Source organism: Schistocerca serialis, chromosome 4 (genome assembly GCF_023864345.2).
Source record: "Schistocerca serialis cubense isolate TAMUIC-IGC-003099 chromosome 4, iqSchSeri2.2, whole genome shotgun sequence".
In the NCBI taxonomy this organism is placed as follows: Eukaryota; Metazoa; Arthropoda; class Insecta; order Orthoptera; family Acrididae; genus Schistocerca; species Schistocerca serialis.
Window position 1 is genome coordinate 120503894 of NC_064641.1, and position 27431 is coordinate 120531324.

At 39.4% G+C, this 27431-nt stretch overlaps 1 protein-coding gene across 1 annotated transcript in view; it reads left to right on the top strand.

Moving 5' to 3' along the window:
• The window catches only part of LOC126473203 (tektin-2), a 55094-nt gene that overhangs the window by 16246 nt on the left and 11417 nt on the right, over positions 1–27431 (top strand). Inside the window, exons 4-6 of the mRNA XM_050100106.1 lie at positions 2312–2528; positions 4524–4738; positions 13212–13434. Coding sequence (XP_049956063.1) covers positions 2312–2528; positions 4524–4738; positions 13212–13434 — 655 coding nt within the window. The remainder of the gene's footprint in view (positions 1–2311; positions 2529–4523; positions 4739–13211; positions 13435–27431) is intronic.

A 27431-nucleotide genomic window follows, 5' to 3' on the forward strand; every position in this document is an offset into this window, starting at 1 on the left:
TGCTGACAGGGTTACTTAGTGGTGTAGCCAGGACAACAGCTTCACTAGAAGAATAGTAAGTATATATGAGACAGGCAACAACATTCACTGCAGTTGAAGATGTCTCAATAAATTAAGATAAGACATGTTTATTTAGATGCACATATGCAGACATAATCTAAAAATCATTAACTAATAATGTTTTTCGTGAGTTCTTTTATGGCATAGGAGGAAGAGTTACAGAGAAACAGCTTTCATCTGCTGAAGAAAACACTTCTGCTGCTGCCATCCACCACACATTTTATTTTCATAGGCAGACTGTCAAACTGTTTTACAGCTGTGTACTTCACACATTTCTGTGCCTAAGGTAGATTCAATACAGTGAAGTGCAGATCATTTTTCTCTCTAGTAATGTATTTATGAATGTCTCTACTACCATAACACTGCAGTGGATTGTTGAGAACAAAGTTCATTCACTGTGAGGCTAGGCTTAATACACCCAGTTGGTTAAAGAGATTTCTGCAGGATGTACGTGTATGAACCCCACATGTAATTACAATTACTTTCTTTTGTACAGTGAATACTTTTTGCCTAACTGAGCAGATACACCAGAATATTATCATGTAGGACACCAGTGAATAAAAATCTGTGAAGTATGATAATGAAGTGATTTATCTGGCAACAATTCTTTTGACAAAAGTAACTGAAGCTAAACTTTTTAGCAGGTTTCCTATATTGTGTTTCCAGTTTGAGTTTTCATCAGTATGAGCACACAATAACTTAAATATTTCAACAGTGTTTCTTATTTTTGTTGGTACAATACATTAACAGGAGATATGGTGTTTTTGAGAGTACAAAACTGGATGAGCTGTGTCTATTCGAAAGTTCAAAGTTAACCCATTGGTGCAAAACCATTAACAACTTTTACAAAAACATTATTTACTGTTTCTGCTGTTTATACTTTATTGTACAGCTTGGCAACAATATTTGTATCATCTACAAAAAGGACTAATTCTGCTGCCTCATACAAATAAATTGGTAGATTATTCACATATAGCAAGAACAGTATTACTCGCTTGATCTAACTCTATGGGATGCCTGTTATGATCTCTTCTCATGCAGAAGATATGGTATCCTTCTTTGTATAACTCATGTAACCTGGATAATTTAAACTTATATATTATGATTTTGTATTGCTGCTGAACCCTAGAGTGAAGAGATTAAAGTTTCGCTTCCTACGTCTCCTAGAATTCAGCAGCAAGCCAGGGGTTTAATGAAAGGAAAACACTCCTCAGGGTCTGGCTACATGTTCCATCTCCTATTACAAGGTCTGTGGGATGATGACTGCTATACTTATTTCATGAGTTAGGTTCTTAAAGTTTTCTCTAAAGAGTAATAGGTATTTCAGAGGCTGAAAAATTTATTTCTGATTACTCATCATTAAGGGCAATGAGGTAAATACAATGGTACATAATTGTACTGCTAGTTGCTTCAACATCAGTTGTGCAGCAAAATGTGTACAATGCTTTTTATACGTCAACTTTCCAGTGGAAACATTTTGTAACAATTGTTTCCACAAAAGCATTTCTTTAATTAACTAGCTAAATGATGTAATTAATATTACCAATCAGTAAACAATCCGTAAAACAACTGAATACCAAGTTACCTTGTGTGTGTGTGTGTGTGTGTGTGTGTGTGTGTGTGTGTGTGTGTGTGTGTGTGTCGTCTATTTTTGACGAAGACCTTACGGGCCGAAAGCTTTATTTAGAACAGCCTTTTTGTTGTGCCAATCTGCGACTCTGCATCTCCATTCATAATACTGAATACCAATAAACTTACAAATGTGAGAGAAACACACATGCTGACAATCAGTGCACAGCAGACAGTCTTCATTGGAACATTGCTAGAAGACCTTTTACAGCTTCGACTTCTTCAGTATGTTGATGCTTGATTTATTTTAACTCTTGGTTTTCAGACCAATGGGTTTCTATGATGACAAGTTTCAACCAACTTAAATTGAACTAATTTTTAGGATATTATGGTGTTCAAAATAGAGCCTACAATTTTTTTGCATCCTTACCTTCAATTAACACATAGTGTAATCTTTAAACAGACCTGCTGGTCAATGTGTATTATGGCTAAATCATTTAAGTACAATAAAAGACCCTAGAATGGAGCTCTGGGGCTCACTTTTTGATACTGATGCCGTCTGCCATTTTGAATAATAATTCACTTCTCAGAGTGACAATTACCCCTTGTCTATTGATCTGCAGAAATGATGTAATCCATAGTGTGGCAGACATTAGCTAGGTTTTACTTAATATGCTGATAGATGTACCGAAGTTCGCCAAGTGGAACACCTGCTGGAATTGAAGAGGGCGGCAACAGTCTGTGAGATGGAACGCCTAGAGGAGGAGAAAGCTGTGTGTCAGCGGCAGCTAGAGCTGCTGTCTGTGCCGAGAGCCGTGACCGTCGAGTGCCAACTGGCTATCGACCAGAGACTGGACACTGACCTCCTTAGAGACCCTGTGCATCTGCAGCTGCAGAAGGTACCTCCTCAGTGGCCTCCTAGTGAGATCTCATTGCTTTTACAAAGTGTACTTCTCCATTTTGTAAAATGAAGAAACCACAAACCAGCTGCTTAATTAAAAATCTTGTACTGTATATACGGCAGGTTTCAGAACACTGTTTTTATCTGTATGTGTTCCCAGTCACATAGCACAGAGGGAATGGTTTTTATGAAATTTATGGCCCCCCTTTTATCCTTTTGACATGGAACTTTTGGTTCCATGACAACATTGGAGTCAGGCTGATTAAATGATTTATGTTTTACACCAAGTGATGGCACTGTAAGTGTTCTGGAACTATTCATATATATAATAAAAGTTCATTGGTCAAGCAACTGTTGTGTGGCTTCTTCATTTCACAAAATAGACTTACACAGTTGTGGCTTCCCCATTAGAATTTTTCCACTTGTGACATATGATGTAATTGTCCATTCAGGAGACTGTGATTGAAAAATGATTTTTTTTCTTTTATTATGCCTGATGACAATCACTGATTTTTATTTTTCAGCTGTGATCTACATCCATCTTCAGATCCAAAAACAGGAACATACTGTTGACTTTCATTCTGAAATTTAGGGATAGTGTGAGGGTGAGTTTTGTAAGCAGTATCCTCAAGTTGTAGCTACAAGAAAAAGTCAAGTGGGGATAAATCACGAGATCAGTGGAACTACTATTCCTTCAGAATCTCTTCTCTGTGAAAACACTTATCCAAGAATGAACTGATTTTGTTGGTTGAACGAGATGATGCATTCTTCCTCTGAAACCACTTACACTGTAGCTGGTCTTCAATTACGGTGTTTACAAATTTTTGCACCATCTGTGTATAGCATTACTGTTCACTGTGCCATGAAAGAATGTGAAAAAGATTCATCAACTTGAAACTTTTTGTGTGTGCAGAGTAGACTTGTGCAACTATAGCACAAATACTGGAATTCTCTGCATCACATGTCGACCATGACGAAACCACGCCTCATCTAACCAAAACCAATCATGAAGTTTTTTCCCATCTGACATTATAGATGAAATGAAACCCTGCACTGACAGAGAGGTACACTTTTTCCATTGTGTTCAATTAAAAAGGTCATTAGCAGCATGAAGTTTGTAGGGGTGCAACTTTTAACACTTGGGTGGCATCAACTGAGACACCAGACTTGGCAGATAGGCACTGCATGGACTTCATGAGGCTCAAAGATTATGCATTGTTAGTTCCATCTGCAATATTTCACTTCTTTCAGATCTTGCAGTACTTGCTTGCTGCAAACTTACAATATTTTTCTGTAAAGTCATTCCAAGTCTCAGTACAACTGAAACATCAAGGGTGATGAACAACTGAGCAAGGAAGATGCAACAGAAAGAAGCATTCTTTCATAAAGTTGCATCAATTTTTGAACATCCAGTTGTGAGTGAACAGGCTTCTTGTATTAAACTTTGAAGGCAATCTTTTGTTTTGAGATAAAATTATTGACAGCAGGCATTTGTATTTTATTCCTCATACTGATACTAATCTAGAACTGCACTGCCTCTTCTTGTCAGCTTCCACACACTTTTAATATTCCACAAGTTTCTTTAGTCGGCAGTAAGTTTCACCACAATTAACACAAATGTCAAATATATTAGATGTAACAGCAATTACAAGTAGTCTACAGAGTGAACTACTCCCAAGATCCAGCCAGCCCTAGAAATTTTACATAACTAAATGAATATCCCTGCTTCAATGACTCCAGTATATTAATTATATTGTTATGTTTATATGTGGTATCATACATAGATTCCCATCATTTTTCAAGACTTCCACCAGGTTAGCCAGTAATGGCCATAACTGTGCCCTGGCAGCTGCTGTTCCATCTCACCAGCTGACACATACCACTGCACCATATGTTGTAAGAGACTCTGAAACCACAAATTAACCCAAATCACTAACTATATTAAGATGCCAAGGTTGTACTGTTACACTTATAAATTGTTTATTGTGTACAGGAGCTGGGACTGATAGAACAGAAGAAGAATGACCTGGAAGCAGAGTGCAAGGCAGCCTGGGAGCAGCTGCAGAGACTCGGGGAGTGCCTCAACCAGCTGTCTAGAGACCTGCAGAACAAGGGTGAGGCGATCGCGGTGGATGAGAGTGCACTTGGTCTGAAACCCTCCAGTAGTGGTGTTGGGTTCAGGCAGGACCCAACAAGACATCCCAAAGAGTGAGCATATTTCTCAATAATATGTAAAAACAAAGATGATGTGACTTACCAAACGAAAGTGCTGGCACCTCGATAGACACACAAACAAACACAAACACACACACAAAATTCAAGCTTTCGCAACAAACTGTTGCCTCATCAGGAAAGAGGGAAGGAGAGGGAAAGACGAAAGGATGTGGGTTTTAAGGGAGAGGGTAAGGAGTCATTCCAATCCCGGGAGCGGAAAGACTTACCTTAGGGGGAAAAAGGGACAGGTATACACTCGCACACACACTCATATCCATCCGCACATACACAGACACAAGCAGACATGTGCGGATGGATATGAGTGTGTGTGCGAGTGTATACCTGTCCTTTTTTCCCCCCTAATGTAAGTCTTTCCGCTCCCGGGATTGGAATGACTCCTTACCCTCTTCCTTAAAACCCACATCCTTTCGTCTTTCCCTCTCCTTCCCTCTTTCCTGATGAGGCAACAGTTTGTTGCGAAAGCTTGAATTTTGTGTGTATGTTTGTGTTTGTTTGTGTGTCTATCGACGTGCCAGCGCTTTCGTTTGCTAAGTCACATCATATTTGTTTTTAGGTATATTTTTCCCATGTGGAATGTTTCCCTCTATTAATTCAATAATATGTAAGTTACATTGCTTACAGATAAAAGTTTGGAGGAATATCATGTTATACGCAACTGTAGCATTTATCATCATCATCATCATCATCATCATCATTGTTATCATCATCATTGTTGTCATCATCATCATACGGTCCTAATTTCCCAGATACTGTTAATGAACCTCTTGCACTTCCATCTCTCCATGTATTGCCTAGCACAGAGAACATCATCCATTGTCATTCCTCTGGCAGAAAGGTCTCCTTAATTCATCCACCCAACAGGTTCTGAGTCTTCCTACAGAATGTTTCCCTTCCAATTCTCTTTTGAAACTTATTTGGTCTGTTCTTGTAGGCTCCAAACTTATTACTTGCAGGTAGCACCATAGTCTGTATTAACTGATCTGGTTTAAAGGAATGTCTTGATTCCAGCTTCCTTCCTCACTTTCCCATTTCTTAATGTATCTGTCTTGGTCTTCTAGATAGTGGAGCTAAGGAATTTCAGTTTTGATGCTTGGAGTCTCAATGATACTGTGAGAATTCATGATTTGGTACAATATGTCAATACTGGTATTAATTAACTGTTAACTATCACTGCTTTTGCTTTTTCTGAAAACATGTTGTCCCATAACAAGATTCTAACTTGTTGTTAGAATTCAGAAATCTTCTGCACTTTGTTGATAATCTCCTGTCTAATCAAATTGTCCCTGGAGGTTATACTTCATGAGCTATGGATTACTGTCTGATCACTTTAGTTGGTGGTATCGTAGTTTCCCACTTGCAGGATGCCCATCTCTGTTGGTTGGCATCACCACTGTCTTGGTCTTGCTCATGTAAGGTTTTATTCATGCAACTGTGATTTCCATATGTTGAGTCTGGTCTGAAATTCCTCTTCTTCTCCATCTCAGATCATGACATCATAAGCAAAGGAACTGCATGGAGTTCACCAAAACTTTTCTTTCTGTTCTGTATTATATCATGCATAACAGTGATGAACAGTAGAGAGGATAGTGCAGTGCCTTGTTCCATCCTTGATCTGAAACCATGAAGATTGTTCCTCTCCAACTTGTACAGAGCTACTACAGCCCTTGTACACAACCTGACTTTTCCTTACCAGTCCTTCAGCATTTACAATATTGAGTTTCTGTTTTATAGTGCTACAGAACCATTCTCATTTATTAGATGACTCAGTATCTGGAATATGAGGGCCCTGTTTTAAGTTTTCACAAACTCAATGAAAAACAAAAGAGTTTTGATACAAACCATTTTGTTGTTCCTTAATATAAGAATTTATACAGTTCTGTATGCCTTTGTATCAATTTTGGAAACATTTTTGACGCTTTTATGCTCATACCTCAAAACTGTGCTTCTTGAAAGATTCAGCTACATCGTGGCGTGATGAAAATGACTGTCCATGCACATTTCGTTTGATGTAATGGAACAAAAAGAAGTTGTCAGTGATAATCAGATGAATGTAGGTGATGAGACATTAGCTTGATTGTTCGACATGTTGTGCAATAGCTGGCATTGTCATAATGAAGAACAATGCAATATTTTCAATTGTTTTTTCTTACTGCATCAGTGACTTGTGGTACACAACCTCTCATATAGCATTTACTGTTCATCAGTCCTCTAAAGCAATGGCCACATGTCCTGTGTAATAAAAGTAACAAGTCTTTTCTGGATGAACTTCATAACTGAACCACTTTTGCTGATTTCAGCTCATCTTGAAACACCCAAACAATTGTCTACTGCTTAGTTTCCAGCTTGTATGTATATATCAAAGTTTCATATCCTGTTATGATCTTATAGACAGGTTTTGCACATGCTTGGTTGAATTTTTAAAGCATTTCCATACACTAATTGACAGTCTCTCTTTTTGAGCTCAAGTCAAATTGTGCTGAATCCATCGAGAACAGATCTTTTTTCACAGCTAAATTTTAATGCTGAACTGAATGTACTGACTGCACTTTTTGATGTGCCTAAGGATGCCCCTGTCTCACACTCAGTCATATGGTTGTCCTCTTCGATCGAGTTGTGTACAGTGTGATTGTTTCTTGGGACAGCAACTGATCACATTTGATCTTTGCAAAATTCAGCAAACCAGTCATAAACTGTACTGCCTGAAGGTGACTGATTACCTAAAGCTGAATGAAGTGACTCAAGGCACTGATGTTGAATAAGGTCTTTACAAAAATTATAAAAATTATCGAACAGGCACATTCACATGAAATTTCCATTTTTTCATAACACTGTTTCTTTCAGTGTTCACTGTAGACAAACTATTTGGCCAATTTCTGAACTACCATTGTTTTAACATTAACAAATTTTAAAACAATAGTGATGTCTGCCTCAGTGGCGCTATACAGAGGTCATTTGTAAAAACTTAAAAGGTGACCCTCTAACAGTGTTGAATGAGTCAGAAATTGTCTTAAGCTTGGTATAGTATTCTAATTTTGCAAATTAGATGACGGCTTAGAATACTTAGCACTCAGTGACAAGTGCCGTAGTACAGAAACTGTTTTGAATACATACTAATGTAAAAATGCCAGAACATTTAATAATCTGGTTCTGAAACTTTTTGAGATTAAAATTGCATACTGGACTGAGACTCAAACCTGGAGTGTTTGCTTTTTGCCTTTGCCTCTGTCAGTCATGGGCTACATTCTTCTCAGGACACAGCATTACAGCCTCAGCTCTACAGCAGCTTTCTACTACATTCCAAACTTCACTGAAGCTGTCTTGTATGCCTTGCTGCAGGGAGGTAAAACAGTTGTAGGAACAATGTAGGAAATAAGACTGACTTTTGCTGTATCTGGGTCTTCAAAATGTTCCAGAAATACCTACAGACTCAAGTTTCCAGCTAAATTTATAACTGGCAAGTGTTGTCACTTTGTGCAGTCATGTTCATCAGTGGCACATAATGTCAATGAAAAGTATGTTACGATACTGATGAGTAATTATTATTGTGAATATTGTCATATATCATAAACTGGCTTTTACCCGGATATGAGCAGGTGGTAGAGGATATAGGTTCCTTGTGCAAGGGTTTCACAAAGCAGGATCATGTCATGATGGGTGGAGTGGGAAACAGTATTGATAGGGATAAGGGCTACAGTATTGAGTATGACCTGGTGAAAATAGCCTCGGCAACAACCCATACCAATGTTGGGCTGGTGCCTGCTTTCGTGCAGCATGATCAGCCCCAGTTGAACGGTTCTGTCAGGAGGGTAAATATGGAGTCGGATCAGTTGTGTAGGGCGGCCGCTTTGTCAGACATTGGATTGGTTCCTGTCGAGGCTATTGATAGGGGGGATATCACAAGACATGGCCTACACCTCAATAGGAAAGGGTAACTGGCAGGGTTGTTAGCAAAATCCATAAGGGGGGACACTAGTACTCATGGATGTACCTCTTTTTTAGACTGATATCAGTGTCCAATGAGAAGTTCAGGCAGGCAGGTGCTAAAGAGGTCCAAAACTCACAAAATACTCACAATATGAAAGTAAATAATAATGTTACCATATTTAACCAAAATACTGGTGGATTAAAGAAAAAAAGTAGATTCTCACAAAAGTAAAGTAAAAAATAATGTTTCCAGTTTTCACTAAAATATTCCAGGATTGAAGAATAAAGTAGATGAGCTCCTGGTTTGTTTAGATGACATTGAATCTGATAATGTAATAGATATACTATGCCTGTCTGAGCATCACATTGTGTCTGATATGGAAAATGTAAATATCAGTAGTTATAAACCAGCTGCACATATGAGCAGAGAGAATAAGGTGAGAAGAGGAGTTGGCTTATATGTCAAAAGTTATCACTGTGTAAAAAGCTTAGATACAAAAAAGTTTTGTCTAGAGCAACATATAGAAGCATGTGGCTGTCAACTTAAGCCCCCAACATCACCCCATCACCCCAGCTGAATCCCGTGCCATTAAGGAGCTGAAAACAGACCACTCTACTGTCATCCTCCCGGCAGATAAAGGGTCCACAACTGTGGTACTTGACCGTATGGAGTATGTGGCAGAAGTACTGCTTCAACTCTCCGACACCTCAACCTACAAAGCTGTTACCCAGGATCCCATTCCCTCCATCCAGACTGATCTGCAGAAAATCCTAAAAATCTAAGGTCCTTCACAAGGCCTCACAATGGCTTCCATAGACCTACTCACTCTACCTGAGTCATGTACCCATACCTTCTACCTATTACCCAAAATCCACAAAGAGAACCATCCTGGCCGTCCTATTGTGGCAGGCTTCAAAACCCCAACAGAGCGTATCTCAGCTCTGGTGGACCAACACCTCCAACCTATCACCCGCAGACTCCCATCCTACATCAAAGACACAAACCACTTCCTAGACTGCCTCAAATCCATTCCAACTCCTCTCCCACCCGAAACCTTTCTTGTCACCATAGATGCTACATCCCTTTACACAAACATTCCACATACCCATGGTCTCTCTGTCCTTTTTTTATAGACCAAGATAGGTTTAAAAACATAAATTCTTGTCCTGTTGAGAATGGCCTTTCTGATTATGGCGCTCAGCTAGTTACAGTATATGACATAGCTCCATTCAGTAATTCAAAACTACCCTCCAAAGTTGTACGTTCACTTAATGACTCAACAATTAGAAATTTCAGAGAAAATCTTCAGCAGTTAGACTGGGATGAGGTGTTCAAGGAACCTGATGCTAATTTAAAATATAACTTATTTCATGATACACTTGTAAAAGAATTTGAAAACTGTTTCCCCAAGAAAATAGTTAAATCTAATTATAAGAAACCATGCAAAAAACCTTGGCTTACTATAGGAATTAAAATATCTTGTAACCACAAAAGGGAACTGTATCTAACAACAAGAAAGAGTAATGACACAGAAACAGCCACATATTATAAAAACTACTGTGCTACATTAAGAAAGGTTATTAAAAAGTCCAGAAGAATGTGCATCATGACTGAGATTAATACCTCTGATAACAAAATCAAAACAATTTGGAATATTATTACAAGGGAGACAGGGCAACCAAGAGTACAGGATGACGGCATCACCATCAAAGCAAATGAAAACTTGACGAACAACAAGCCTGAAGTTGAAAACATTTTGAATAATTGTTTTTTAAATGTTATAGAGAAAATAGGATCTAAATGTTCATTAAAAGAAGCAAGGCAGTTGATGGAAGAGGCCTTACCAACACCATTTGATACAATTGAAATTCCACCCACCTCTCCTTCCGAAATTACGAAGATGATAAACTCTTTCAAGAATAAAAGCTCACATGGAATTTATGGCATTTCCAGCACAATAATAAAAGCTTGTTCCCAAGAAATAAGTGGGATTCTTAGCCACATATGTAATAGCTCTCTGAAGCAGGGTATTTTCCCAGATAGACTGAAGTATGCCATTGTTAAACCACTGCATAAAAAAGAGGATACATCTGATGTCAATAACTACCACCCAATCTCTCTTCTGACAGCCTTATCCAAAAGTCTTGAAAAAGTAATGTATTGTAGAGTAGCTTCAAACCTTTGTAAAAATAAAGTTTTAACAAAATATCAGTTTTGTTTTCAGAAGGGTTTTTCAATGGAAACTGCTATATATACTTTCACTAATGAATTATTAAATGATCTGAGTAACCGGAAGTCACCTGTTGGGATTTTTGTGATCTCTCAAAGGCTTTTGATTGTGTAAATCATGGAATACTTCTAAATAAGCTCAAGTACTGTGGTATGAATGGAACAGTGCTCAAATGGTTTAAATCATACCAAACTGGAAGAGTGCAGAAAGTTGAAATAAGCAGTTCATATAATATACAAAAAACTGGTGATTTCTTAAACTGGGGAACAATCAAGAATGGTGTGCCACAAGGTTTGGTCTTGGGTCCTCTGCTGTTCTTAATATATATTAATAACTTGCCATTCTATATTCATGAAGATGCAAAGCTGGTACTTTTTGCCAATGATACAAGTATAGCTATCACACCCAACATACAAGAATTTACTGGTGAAATTGTAAATGATGTTTTTCAGAAAATCATTAAGTGGTTCTCTGCAAATGGGCTCTCATTAAACTTTGACGAAGCACAGTATATACAGTTCCACACAGTAAATGGATGACCATTAATAAATATAGACTTCGATCAGAAATCGCTAGCTAAGGTAGAATATTCAAAATTTCTAGGTGTATGCATTGATGAAGGGTTGAACTGGAAAAAACACACTGAGGATCTGCTGAAACATTTGAGTTCAGCTACTTATGCTATTAGGGTCTTTGCAAATTTTGGCGATATACATCTCAGTAGATTAGCTTACCACGCCTGTTTTTCATTTTCTGCTTTTGTATGGCATCATATTCTGGGGAAACTCATCATTGAGTAAAAGAGTGTTCATTGCACAAAAGCGTGTAATCAGAATAATTGCTGGAGCTCATCCCATCCTGCAGACACTTATTTAAAGAGCTAGAGATCTTCACTGTATGTCTGCTTGTGTCTGTATATGTGTGGATGGATATCTGTGTGTGTGTGTGTGTGTGTGTGTGTGTGTGTGTGTGTGTGTGCGAGTGTGAGTGTATACCTGTCCTTTTTTCCCCCTAAGGTAAGTCTTTCCGCTCCCGGGATTGGAATGACTCCTTACCCTCTCCCTTAAAACCCACATCCTTTCGTCTTTCCCTCTCCTTCCCTCTTTCCTGATGAGGCAACAGTTTGTTGCGAAAGCTTGAATTTTATGTGTATGTTTGTGTTTGTTTGTGTGTCTGTCGACCTGCCAGCACTTTCATTTGGTAAGTCACATCATCTTTGGTTTTTTTATATATATATATATATATATATATATATATATATATATATATATATATATATATAGACACACACACACACACACACACACACACACACACACACACACACACGTGCAGATGGATATGTGTGTGTGTGCGAGGGTATACCTGTCCTTTTTTCCCCCTAAGGTAAGTCTTAATATATATATTAAAAACAAAGATTCCATGACTTACCAAACGGGAAACGGGAAAGCGCTGGTAGATAGACACAATAAAAAAACACACACACAACTCTTTCAAGAATAAAAGCTCACATGGAATTGATGGCATTTCCAGCACACATATTGTGTGTGTGTTTGTGTTTTTATTGTGTCTATCTACCAGCGCTTTCCCGTTTGGTAAGTCATGGAATCTTTGTTTTTAATATATTTTTCCCATGTGGAATGTTTCTTTCTATTTTATATAAAACTAATAGCAGTGTGCATGGCTACAACACTAGGAGAAAGGATGATCTTCACTACTCAAGGTTAAATCTAACTTTGGCTCAGAAAGGGGTAAATTATGCTGCCATAAAAGTTTTTGGTCACTTACCTAATAGCAGCAAAAGTCTGACAGATAGCCATATAACATTTAAAAGGAAATTAAAAGAATTTCTTAATGGCAACTCCTTCTACTCAATAGATGAATTTTTGTATATAGTAAGTGGGTAATTTCCCCAACCCCCACAAAAAAAAGAATTAAAAATATTAAGTGTCATGTAATATTTTGTGTAATGTAATATCTTGTATAGACACCTTTTATTAACCTGACATGTTTCACATCATTACGAAGTGTTGTATTCATGATCTATGGAACAAGTACTAATCTAATCTAATCTAATCTGTGCACAGCTCTTCCAATAAACTGTGGAAATGAGATGAATGATAGTTTAATTTTGCTTTTTCTCTTGTGTATTCACTGATTTGACATCCCGTAGAACTTTTTATTTTGTACATCTCCTCCCCACTCCCTTAATTCTGGCTCTTTCAAAACATCAAATGGCTAAAATTGTAAGATGTTTGACAAAGACCACTGATTTGTTTTTGACATTTCAGATGTATCCCATATGAGACATGGCAACAAGTTTCCGAATCTAATATGAACAGAGCCGAAGAAGAAATTCAAAAGTCTCGAAGTCAGCGCTTGAACATGTTTTCACTGCGAGCGGATGTCACTAATTCACTGCATGCCCAACATTCTGATACAGACCATGCTCTCAGCAGACGCATGTATGAAGTCCAGCGAGCCCACAATGAACTTCAGTGGCAGAAGGAGGAGGTGAGAATTAAAGTAGACATACACCAGGATGGGAACCATACACAGAAACTCAATATTTGTTAGTTTTGTGTTGAATGGCTCATGCCACAACGGTGGGTGAATACACAAGCTGGTATTTCAGAGTTTGGACATTTAGATGAAGATAGCATATGGCTTGATGACTCAGTAAGTGCCAGGCCAACAATCCAAAGGTTCAATCCCAGTCAGCCCTATCTATGGTTTTTTTGTTACTTACTCCTTCTTTCACCTCAAACAAAGATTTGTAAATGTGAAAATGGAAAGTTGCACTGGGGTTTGGAGCCCATGTTAAACTGTAGGCCCTTTATAAATGGATGTTTAAGACAGTTCAAAGATTGGAGGAGGACAGGGGTATACCACCTGCCGTAGGTGCTCATACAAATAGATGGGTAAATTAGTTCAGTGATTCGAGGAGGTTGGGGATGTACCACCTGCAACAGAACTGCAAAAAGCACTGCAGTATTCAAACTAACCTTCAAATTGAGGACAGGTTTTCTTACTAGTGGAGGTGTATGGATAGACATTATGTGATAAGCCTTTAATTTTAATTTTATGTCAGAATAGTGATCTGCTCCATCCATGACTGCTAAATCTAGCTTTCGCTTATTTTCAGTTGCAGATGGCTCAAAAAGGGTGCAAGTGCACAGGGCAAAAGTCATTGTCAGCTGCATTTCTTTGATCCAATTACCTTCAGTGTTGAAGCACCAATAGACATATCCATTACTGATACCAATGTCAGCCACTCTATATAAACACACAGCTGACTGTGTGAAACACTGAATGTTGAAATGGGGGTAGAGATTAATAAGTACATCAATCATGGTGATATATATGATTTATTTTGGGGGGGGGGGGGGTGGAACGCAGGGGGATGGGAATGGAGGTAGGTACGAGACAAGGGCTATGGAGAAGGAAGTTTGGAAGATTGTGGTCTTGAAGGATAATTCCCATTTGTGGAGTTAAGAGGAGCTATAATTGGAACTGGGGAGGGGGGAGGATCCAGAAGGCATGGATTGTAAGACATTCATTAAACTCTAGCATTTTGCACTGAGTGGCATGTTCTGTCCCAGTGAAGTCAACTTTCTTCTTGATCACAGTTTGGCAGTGGCCATCATATGGGTGGACAGTCTACTGCTGATCATGTCCATATAAGGGCTGTGCAAATGTTACAGCAAAAGAACTGGAATAGGTTGTGCTGGGGGTATGCATAAGACAGGTTTTGCACCTGGATATTCTGTAGGGGTATGACTCATGTGACAAGGATCTGAATGTAGGTGTGCTACAAGGGTGGACCAGGATGTGTTGTAGACTGGGTGGGTGGCAGGAAACCATATTGGGAGAAGTGGGAACAGTGTTCCTCACTTTAGAGCACAATGATAGGTAGACAAAGCTCTGGAAGTTTTCTTCATTGTGTGCCCTAAACAAACCAGGAAGGCTCATGTGTCCCACATTGCTGCTCCAGCCACTGCCTCTCCTTCATTCCTTTCACCTACCCCACCCTACACAGTCTATCTCACCCTTTCACCTACCCCACCCTACACAGCCTATCTCACCCTTTCACCTACCCCACCCTACACAGCCTATCTCCCTCCTCTCCCCCCCCCCCCCCCCCCCCCCCCTCTCTTGGTGTGTGTGTGTGTGTGTGTGTGTGTGTGTGTGTGTGTGTGTGTGTGTGTGTGTGTGTGTGTGAGAGAGAGAGAGAGAGAGAGAGAGAGAGAGAGAGAGAGAGAGAGTGCAAACATGTGTTCTTTGTTGTTTTTAAATGAAACAGAAGTTAGTTATTTGAACAGTCCATGGTTCATTTTCATTGTGTCCCACTGTGGTGCACAAATTATCATTTAGTATACCAATGAAAATAATCAGTTTTTGAAAATATAATTTAAGTGTAAAAGTCAGCATCACCAATGAGTCCATCTGCCAAAGATGTCATCAGCGTATCAAAACCACACCAGGGATCCCATAGAACCCCTGGTTTGGTGTAGATACATTGATGACATCATAGCCATATGGACTCATGGTAAAGCTAACATATTAAAATGGTTGGAATCTCTAAATACATTCTCCCAACTAAATTTCACATGCCCCTATTCTGAATCCCATGCTGCTTTCCTTGATGTTGACCTCCTCTTTACCGAGAGTCAGCTACACACTTCTGTTCACATTAAACCTACTAAAAATCAATAATACTTACATTTTGGCAGTTGCCATTCTTTCCATGTCAAATGTTCCCTCCCATAAAGCCTTGCCATTTGAGACAAACATATTTGTTCAGATGCTGATTCTGCATAGTAATACACCACCATTCTCACCTCAGCCTTTATTGGAAGTAATTACCCCACCAGCCTAGTTCAAAAGCAGACTTCCCAGGCCATCACATTGAATCCTGGTACTGCTGATCCCTCCAGAAACAGCCTGTGAGTATGCCTGTCACTCAGTATTATGCTGCTCTTGAATATATTAATCAGCTGCTTCAACAAGGCTATGACTTCGTAAAATCAAGATGTAAAATGAGGTCCATTCTGTCTGACATTTTTCTCAGCACACTGAGAATATTTTCATTGGCACCCAATGGCAGTTGCTGTGTAAGAACACAAGAGCACCCTAAATTTTGACGCCTTGTGGAATTGTTGGTTATTTTTCTTTGAATGCTGTTAAGTGTAACATAGATGCTGCAATCTGAGAGATATGGCACTTAAATCTATCACGTTGCTGTTCCTCTAAACGTCATGAAAACTGGCATGAGGGTCATGAGCACACCTTCAGTTGTACATGTTTTAAGGAGCTTGACAGAATTGCCTTACGGCCAAATACATGTGGATTTGTGCACGGTTCATGATGTGCACAGCTGGCCCTTGCCACTCAACTAGAAGTTTAAGTCAGTGCCATAAGGTGGTAGCACACTGTGGCAGACTTTTATCCTTGTTTGTTCAGCATAAATCCTGCTATATGATAGCACACTCCTCAGATATGCTAATTAACTCACTATATAGTAAAATTAGATTGGAAGATGATAAAGTTCTACTTACAGTAAACTTATTTTGTGGGTTTCTGAATGAGTTATAGTATATTAAGTTATGAATTTTATCATACAGTAATCCATTTGAGGCCCTGAGAGTCATAAGGGCCTAAAGCACATGACCATTGATAGTGAGGCACACATTATATGTATGAAAATCCGTGAAAAGCTGTATCACTAGTTTCTCTGATATGCACTTAAATGTGGGTCTGATGGTGGTGAACTTTAGGCCCTTATGGATCTCAGCATCTCATTTATATTCTAGTCAAGCGACCATGATGGTAGACATTACAACTTGAGTTTAATCGTCTCCACAAATGGCACTTTGTGTTTGGTGTTGGTTATTTACTGAGCATGAATTGGCTTTCGTGGGCACTGTAAACAGGAACTATGTTGAATCTATTTTAAATGCTAACAGAAAAGTAAATCTGTAAGGACAGCTCATAAGTCATGCTTGGATAACCCAGTCAGCATTCGTCCACAAACGGTAAAAGTCTGGAGTTTGAGTCTCCATCTGGCACATAGCTTTAATCTACGCTGCAGAATGAAAATCTCATTCTGGGAACAGAAAAGTAAATAATCAGGAAACGTTAGCCGCAAAGAGACTATGGCCGCTGAGAACAGATCCTTTGGTTGAGAGAGTCATGTCACCTGTACATTAGTCCTAAATAGCATGTATCTTTTATGATCTTCTTACCCCTTTGTTTGTCTTTTTTTTAAAAAGGTTTCTTTTCTTGTGAAGCATCTTGTCACCATTAGCTTTGTTCATTTATTTTTGTATTTCACCCAGTTGAGCAATCATTTTGATAGTAAATTATAACTTGTGTTACTACTAAGGTAGTTACAGAACCACTGTTTATATTGTTGAAAATGTTCTCGTCACTCTGAATGCCTGATGCATCACGTGGCACTTTGCTTCACCAATGGCTAAGAGGAAAATAGTCACATGTCACCACACTGCTTGTTGTGCGTACATCAATTGTGCAGCAAAATGTGTACAATACCTTCTATAGGCTACCTTTTCAGTGCAAATATTTGCCTACAAGAATTCCTAGGAAGGATGACGTTCAGTTAACTAGCTAAATGATGTAATTACCACTATCATCTAGTAAAAATCATTTAACCAAATGAGAGTACTAATAAATTTACAAATACAACAAATACTCATTGTTCCACAGATCCATCTTATAGGACTGCTAATTTTGTATTATTATTATAGACACTGCTGCTCATTAAAACTGCAACATGATGAAGGCTGAATACAACAAACTACAACTGATGACTTTTAGCATATTGCTGAAGCAGCTTGGAATGATCATCCAAGCTCACTTTGACTCAGCACCCACCCTGATTAGAGTCATTGTCTCTGCCAGATGTGGCAGTTCTGTTTGCTAAATTTCACACTCTGGACACCCCTAGCCACCTCTAAATTTAGTCATGGATTTTTCCCACTGTACTGTAGGGAGATAAAAAGTAAAATTTCATGATTTGCCATTATTTGTGGTGTTACAGTTTTAATGACCAGTGGATTGATATTTTGTGTCCATTTTTGTGCAAGACATGCAGATGGTGGAAAATAGATCCATTATGATATGGGACAAGTAATATGCATTCCCTTCCCTTAATGTATTCTCTCTCTCTCTCTCTCTCTATCTCTCTCTCACTCTCTCTCTCTCTTTCTATCTATCTATCTATCTATCTATCTATCTATCTATCTATCTCCCCCCCCCCCCCCACACACACCCACACAAACACACACACAATAATAATTAATAACTTCATGTCTTCATGTGGCTCAGTGGCCTGATGCAAGTCTTTTAATTGGACACCACTTTGGCCACCTTCACATTCCCAACCTACCCCAGGTATCCATATGGAGAAAAGTGACCTACTGTTTAATGTGGAATCCAAACCACATGTTGTTTCTGGGAGATCTTCACATTACTGAGAGGTGAAGACTAGGTTAAAGGCAGACCAGGATTTGATCCCACGACGTTTTGGTTTCCATGCACATGCTTTACCACTGGACCACCAGACCCGACTATGTGATAGATTAAGTTATAGTTATGTAAATGCAAAACCCTGTGTAAACAGATTTTGCACTATAATACTATGTCCAGTCACATTTACATCTATATCTACATCTATACTCTGCAAACCACCATGAGATACATGGCAGAGGGAACGTCCCATTGTACCAGTTACTAGGGTTTCTTCTTGTTCCATTTACATGTGGAGCATGGGAAGAATGACTGTTTGAATGCCTCTATGCATGCAATAATTATTCTAATCTTATCCTCATGATCCCTGTGTGAGCAGTATGTTCATGGTTGTTGTATATCCCTAGAGCAGACTTACTTGGTATAGTTTATGTCTCTCTTCAAAAGTATGTCAGTTCAGTTCCTTCAGAATCTCTGCACACTCTCCCATTGGTTAAACAAACCCCACTCATGCTGCACTTCTCTGTATACGTTCAATATCCCCTGTTAGTCCTGCCTGGTATGGGTCCCATACACTTCAGCAGTATTGTAGGATGGGTCACACAAGTGATTTGTAAGCAATCTCTTTTGTAGACTGATTGCATGTCCCCAGTATTCTACCAATAAACTGAAGTCTACCACCTGCTTACCCCACAGCTGAACCTATGTGATCATTCCCTGTCATATCCCTACAAAGTGTTACATCCAGGTATTTGTAAAAGTCGGCTGATTCCAACAGTGACTCTTGATATTATAGTCTTAGAACACTACATTTTTTTCGTTTTGTGAAGTGCAAAATTTTAAATTTCTGAACATTTAGAGCAAGTTGCGAATTTCTGTACCATGTTCAAATCTTATCAAGATCTGACTTAATGTTTACACAGATTATCTCAGATAGTACTTCATTATAGATAACTGCATCATCTGCAAAAAACCTGATTTTACTATTGTCTGCAAGGTCATTAATACACAACATGAACAGCAGTGGGCGCAACACACTTAAATGTTACCACCTGAAGTTACTTCTACATTTGTCGATGACTCTCCATCCAAGATAACATGCTGTACCCTCCCTACCAAAGAGTCCTCAATCCAGTCACAAATTTCACTTGATACACCATATAATTGTACTTTTGACGATAAGAGTAGATGTGGTACTGAGTCAAATGCTTTTCAGTAATCAAGAAACACTGGATCTGACTGACTGACTTGATCCGAAGCTTTCAGTATGTTGTGTGAGAAAAGTGTGAGTAGTATTTCCTATGATCGATGTTTTCAAAATCTATATTGGTTGACACTGAAGAAGTCACACTGTTCAAGATACTTCATTATCTTTGAGCTCAGAATATGTCCTAAGATTCTACAACAAATTGATGTCAAGGATATTGGACGCTAGTATTGTGGATCACTTTAACTACCCTTCTTGTAGATGTGTGTGACCTATGCCTTTTTCCAAGAACTGGGCACAGTTTTTTGTTTGAGGGATCTATGATACATTATAGTCAGGAGAGCGGCTAACTCAGCCACAAATTCAGTATAGAATCTGACAGGGGTTCCATTGATCCCTATAGGTTTGTTCAGTTTTAACGAGTTCAGCTGTTTCTCAACACCACTGACGCTTATACTTATTTCATTCATCTTTTCAGTGATACAAGGATTAAATTAGGGCAATTCTCCTGTGTTTTCCTTTTTTAAAGGATCATTTGAAAAAGCAGTTACGCATTTCAGCTTTTGCTTTGGTACCCTCAATTTCAGTTCCTGTCTCATTCGTTAACAACTGGACACTAACATTGCTGCTGCTAACAGCTTTTATATAGGTTCAGAATTTCTTTGGATTCTGTAAAATGTCATTTGGCAATATTCTGCTACAATAGTCATTGAAGACATCATGCACTGCACTCTTGACAGCCAAACATGTTTCATTCAGCATCTCTCTATCTATAGCCTTACACTATGTTTTACACCTATTATGCAGTAATCTCTGTTTCTTTAGAAATTTCTTTATGGTGAGTGTATACCATGGAAGTTCCCTCCCATTATGAACTGTTCTACTGGGTACATGCCTATCCAGTGCGTGGTCAACTATTCTCTAAAATTTGAGTCATACTTCCTCTACATGCTCCTGACCTGTGCTCCAACTTTCAAGTTCCTCACTGAGATATGACATAACTGATTTTTTTTATCTAGTTTACTGAAAATGTGTGTGTGTGTGTGTGTGTGTGTGTGTGTGTGTGTGTGTGTGTGTGTGTGTGTGTGTATATATATATATATATATATATATATATATATATATATATATATATATATATATATATCTAAAAAGAAAGATGATGAAACTTACCAAACAAAAGCGCTGGCAGGTCGATAGACACACAAACAAACACAAACACACACACAAAATTCTAGCTTTCGCAACCAATGGTTGCCTCGTCAGGAAAGAGGGAAGGAGAAGGAAAGACAAAAGGATATGGGTTTTAAGGGAGAGGGTAAGGAGTCATTCCAATCCCGGGAGCGGAAAGACTTACCTTAGGGGGAAAAAAGGACAGGTATACACTCGCACACACACACATATCCATCCACACATACACAGACACAAGCAGACATTTGTAAAGGCAAAGAGTTTGGGCATTTTTTGGGCAGAGATGTCAGTCGGGGCGGATGTACAGAGGCAAAGATGAAGTTGAAAGACAGGTGAGGTATGAGCGGCGGCAAATTGAAATTAGAAATTAGCGGAGATTGAGGCCTGGCGGATAGCGAGAAGAAAGGATATGCTGAAGGGCAAGTTCCCATCTCCGGAGTTCTGACAGGTTGGTGTTAGTGGGAAGTATCCAGATAACCCGGACGGTGTAACACTGTGCCAAGATGTGCTGGCCGTGCACCAAGGCATGTTTAGCCACAGGGTGATCCTCATTACCAACAAACACTGTCTGCCTGTGTCCATTCATGCGAATGGACAGTTTGTTGCTGGTCATTCCCACATAGAACGCTTCACAGTGTAGGCAGGTCAGTTGGTAAATCACGTGGGTGCTTTCACACGTGGCTCTGCCTTTGATCGTGTACACCTTCCGGGTTACAGGACTGGAATAGGTGGTGGTGGGAGGGTGCATGGGACAGGTTTTACACCGGGGGCGGTTACAGGGGTAGGAGCCAGAGGGTAGGGAAGGTGGTTTGGGGATTTCATAGGGATGAACTAAGAGGTTGCGAAGGTTAGGTGGACGGCGGAAAGACACTCTTGGTGGAGTGGGGAGGATTTCATGAAGGATGGATCTCATTTCAGGGCAGGATTTGAGGAAGTCGTATCCCTGCTGGAGAGCCACATTCAGAATCTGATCCAGTCCCGGAAAGTATCCTGTCACAAGTGGGGCACTTTTGGGGTTCTTCTGTGGAAGGTTCCGGGTTTGAGGAGATCAGGATGTGGCTCTGGTTATTTGCTTCTGTACCAGGTCGGGAGGGTAGTTACGGGATGCAAAAGCTGTTTTCAGGTTGTTGGTGTAATGGTTCCGGACTGGAGCAGATTCGTTTGCCACGAAGACCTAGGCTGTAGGGAAGGGACCGTTTGATGTGGAATGGGTGGCAGCTGTCATAATGGAGGTACTGTTGCTTGCAACAGAAGCAAATAACCAGAGCCACATCCTCATCTCCTCAAACCCGGAACCTTCCACAGAAGAACCCCAAAAGTGCCCCACTTGTGACAGGATACTTTCCGGGACTGGATCAGATTCTGAATGTGGCTCTCCAGCAGGGATACGACTTCCTCAAATCCTGCCCTGAAATGAGATCCATCCTTCATGAAATCCTCCCCACTCCACCAAGAGTGTCTTTCCGCCGTCCACCTAACCTTCGCAACCTCTTAGTTCATCCCTATGAAATCCCCAAACCACCTTCCCTACCCTCTGGCTCCTACCCCTGTAACCGCCCCCGGTGTAAAACCTGTCCCATGCACCCTCCCACCACCACCTATTCCAGTCCTGTAACCCGGAAGGTGTACACGATCAAAGGCAGAGCCACGTGTGAAAGCACCCACGTGATTTACCAACTGACCTGCCTACACTGTGAAGCGTTCTATGTGGGAATGACCAGCAACAAACTGTCCATTTGCATGAATGGACACAGGCAGACAGTGTTTGTTGGTAATGAGGATCACCCTGTGGCTAAACATGCCTTGGTGCACGGCCAGCACATCTTGGCACAGTGTTACACCGTCCGGGTTATCTGGATACTTCCCACTAACACCAACCTGTCAGAACTCCGGAGATGGGAACTTGCCCTTCAGCATATCCTTTCTTCTCGCTATCCGCCAGGCCTCAATCTCCGCTAATTTCTAATTTCAATTTGCCGCCGCTCATACCTCACCTGTCTTTCAACTTCATCTTTGCCTCTGTACATCCGCCCCGACTGACATCTCTGCCCAAAAAATGCCCAAACTCTTTGCCTTTACAAATGTCTGCTTGTGTCTGTGTATGTGTGGATAGATATGTGTGTGTGTGCGAGTGTATACCTGTCCTTTTTTCCCCCTAAGGTAAGTCTTTCCGCTCCCGGGATTGGAATGACTCCTTACCCTCTCCCTTAAAACCCATATCCTTTTGTCTTTCCTTCTCCTTCCCTCTTTCCTGACGAGGCAACCATTGGTTGCGAAAGCTAGAATTTTGTGTGTGTGTTTGTGTTTGTTTGTGTGTCTATCGACCTGCCAGCGCTTTTGTTTGGTAAGTTTCATCATCTTTCTTTTTAGATATATTTTTCCCACGTGGAATATATATATATATATATATATATATATATATATAATAGAGGGAAACATACCACGTGGGAAAAATATATCTAAAAAGAAAGATGATGAAACTTACCAAACAAAAGCGCTGGCAGGTCGATAGACACGCAAACAAACACAAACATACACACAAAATTCTGCTTTCGCAACCAATGGCGAGGCAACCATTGGTTGCGAAACCAGAATTTTGTGTGTATGTTTGTGTTTGTTTGTGTGTCTATCGACCTGCCAGCGCTTTTGTTTGGTAAGTTTCATCATCTTTCTTTTTTTATATATATATATATATATATATATATATATATATATATATATATATATATATATATATATATATATATATATATATATAAAATAGAGGGAAACATTCCACGTAGGAAATATATATCTAAAAACAAAGATGATGTGACTTACCAAATGAAAGTGCTGGCAGGTCGACAGACACACAAACGAACACAAACATACACACAAAATTCAAGCTTTCGCAACAAACTGTTGCCTCATCAGGAAAGAGGGAAGGAGGGGAAAGACGAAAGGATGTGGGTTTTAAGGAAGAGGGTAAGGAGTCATTCCAATCCCGGGAGCGGAAAGACTTACATTAGGGGGAAAAAAGGACGGGTATACACTCGCGCGCACACACACACACAAACATATCCATCCACACATATACAGACACAAGCAGACATATTTAAAGACAATAATATATATATTTCTGCTTGTTTTAGTTGTCTTTTGTACTTTGATAATCATTGTTGCCACAACCGTGTCATGATTAGTAGATTAGATTAGATTTACTTTCATTCCAATTGATCCATAATGAGGAGGTATTCTAGGATATAGAATATGTCAGAAGATCAATAATACATGACAAATATTTACAACTGAAACAAATAAGCTAATGTACCTTCCACAGGTTCCAAGTGGAATGATCATCATTTTTTATAATGAACACTATATGAAAGAATCATTTTACAAACATTCATCTACTAAGATTGCATTAATGCACTGAATTTAAAATGAAAAAAAAAGTTTTTCTTTTTATGCTCTAGGATTCTCCCAAACTGAATTTCATTGGTTGTTAAGCTTTTTATGGCTGCTGGCAAGTTACTGAAAATGTGTGTTCCTGAATAATGCACACCTTTTTGTACAAGAGTAAGTGACTTTAAATCTTTGTGAAGATTATTCTTACTTCTAGCATTGATTCCATGAATTGAGCTGTTGGTTTGCAAAAGTGATATATTTTCAATGACAAATATCATTAAGGAATAAATATGTTGGGAAGCAGTAGTTACTATCCCTAGTTCCCTAAACAGGCTTCTGCAGGACGTTCTTGAGTTCACACCACACATAACTCTTATTGCACGTTTTTGTGCCCAAGAAACTTTAGCTTGGCTTGATGAATTACCCCACAAAATAATCCCATATGACATCATCGAATGAAAGTAAGCATAGTATGCCAGCTTTTTCATTTTTATATCCCTTATGTCTGACACAATTTGCATTGCAAATAGAGATCTGTTAAGATGCTTCAGCAGTTCTGTGGTGTGCTCCTCCCAGTTGAATTAATTATCAAGCTGTAATCCCAAGAATTTAACACTGTCCACTTCTTCTATCTGCTTGTCGTCATATGTTAGGCATATACTCATGGGACACCCCTTACAAGTTCTGAATTGCATGTAGTTCAGCGACAAAGAATTGGCTAGGAACCAGTGATTAATGTCCACAAATATTTTATTAGATGATCTACACTTGATTTGTTATTTATTGAAATGTTTGTAGCATTGTCAAATAAAACAAATTTGGCATTTGGTAATGTTATTGATGAAAGGTCATTGATGTACACAAGAAAAAGTAAGAGCCCTCAGATGGGACCTTGTGGGACCCCACATGTAATTAGTTCCCAGTTGGATGATGCCTGATAGCTTAATACATGTCTCTTTCCTAATAACACCCTTTGTTCCCTGCCAGAGATATAAGATTTGAACCATTTTGCAGCATTTCCTGTAATTTTTGTTGTGATGGTGGTGGTCTTCAGTCCAGAGACTGGTTTGATGCAGCTCTCCATGCTATTCTATCCTGTGCAAGTTTCTTCCTCTCCCAGTACCTACTGCAAACTACATCCTTCTGAATCTGCTTAGAGTATTTATATCTTGGTCTCCCTCTATGATTTTTAACCTCCACACTGCCCTCCAATACTAAATTGGTGAACCCTTGATGCCTCAGAACATGTCCTACCAACCGATCCCTTCTTCTAGTCAAGTTGTGCCACAAATTTCTTTTCTCCCCAATTCTATTCAATACCTCCTCATTAGTTATGTGATTGACCCATTAATCTTCAGCATTCTTCTGTAGCGCCACATTTTGAAAGCTTCTATTCTCTTTTCGTCTAAAATATTTATCGTCCACGTTTCGCTTCCATACCTGGCTACACTCCATACAAATACTTTCAGAAAAGACTTCCTGACACTTAAATCTATACTCAATGTTAACAAATTTCTCTTCTTTGGAAATGCTTTCCTTGCCATTGCCAGCCTACGTTTTATATCCTCTCTAATTCGACCATAATCAGTTATTTTGCTCCCCAAATAACAAAACTCATCCACTACTTTAAGTGTCTCATTTCCTAATCTAATTCCCTCAGCATCACCTGACTTAATTCGACTACATTCCATTATCCTCGTTTTGCTTTTGTTGATGTTCATCTTATATCCTCCTTTCAAGACACTGTCCATTCCGTTCAGCTGCTTTTCCAGGTCCTTTGCTGTCTCTGACAGAATTACAATGTCATTGGTGAACATCAAAGTTTTAATTTTTTTTCCATGGGCTTTTATTCCTACTCTGAATTTTTCTTTTGTTTCCTATACTGCTGGCTTAATACACAGATTGAACATCATTGGGGATAGGCTACAACCCTGTCTCACTCCTTTCCCAACCACTGCTTCCCTTTCATGTCCCTCAACTCTTATAACTGCCATCTGGTTTCAGTAAAAATATTAAATTGCCTTTCGCTCCCTGTATTTTAGCCCTGCCACCTTCATAATTTGAAAGAGAGTATTCCACTCAACATTGTCAAAACCTTTCTCTAAGTCTACAAATGCTAGAAACATAGGTTTGCCTTTCCTTAATCTATTTTCTAAGATAAGTCATAGGGTCAGTATTGCCTCATGTGTTCCAACATTTCTACAAAATCCAAAATCATCTTCCCCGAAGTCGGCTTCTACCAGTTTATCATTTCATCTGTAAAGAATTCACATTAGTATTTTGCAGCCGTGACTTATTAAACTGATAGTTCAGTAATTTTCACATCTGTCAACACCTACTTTCTTTGGGATTGGAATTATTATATTCTTCTTGAAGTCTGAGGGTATTTCGCCTGTCTCATACATCTTGCTCACCAGATGGTAGAGTTTTGTCAGGACTGGCTCTCCCAAGGCCGTCAGTAGTTCTAATGGAATGTTTGTAACGCCGGAAATGCATATCCTCCTATTTCCATCTATTGTACTATTATTTTTTTCCTTGTTTTGTTACCTCAAGATATGACATTTCTGTGCCTTTATATATTGTAATTGTTTTACTATATATATATATATATATATATATATATATGATATGGTTGTCTGTCGACCTGCCAGCACTTTCATTTGGTAAGTCACATCATCTTTGTTTTTAGATATATATATATATATATATATATATATATATATACACACACACACACACACACACACACACACACACACACACACACACACACACACACACACATTTATGTCGATGTATAATTGGTTTGTTTCGTAAATATTATTTGTATTTTTACGCTGGGTCTTGCCTAGGGAAAACTGCTATCGAACGATTAAATCGATAGGTCGTGTGAAGAATCAAAAAGTGTGTAGGATCTTTGGTAGTGTGAACTCTGCCGCGTGGAGTGCGGGCAGAGGGAGTCTGGCTGGAGTAGCGAGTGGAGGAGGTGGTGTGTGACGCTCCCGCGAGTTGCCGCGCTTTCCGGGTTCAGCAGCATGTAATTGCGCTCGACTTGCAATGATAGTTTCTGACATGGTGTCGCGGATGGGAAGCATTAGCTGGCGGACATCAAGAGCCCGTTTCACCTGGTGACCGTGTCGAGAAGAAGGCGCGCCAGCATCCAGCTTCTTCAACAGCGACGGCCGACAATGAGTGACTGTCGCCACCTCCTCGATCGACGGCTTCAAACCTTCAATCA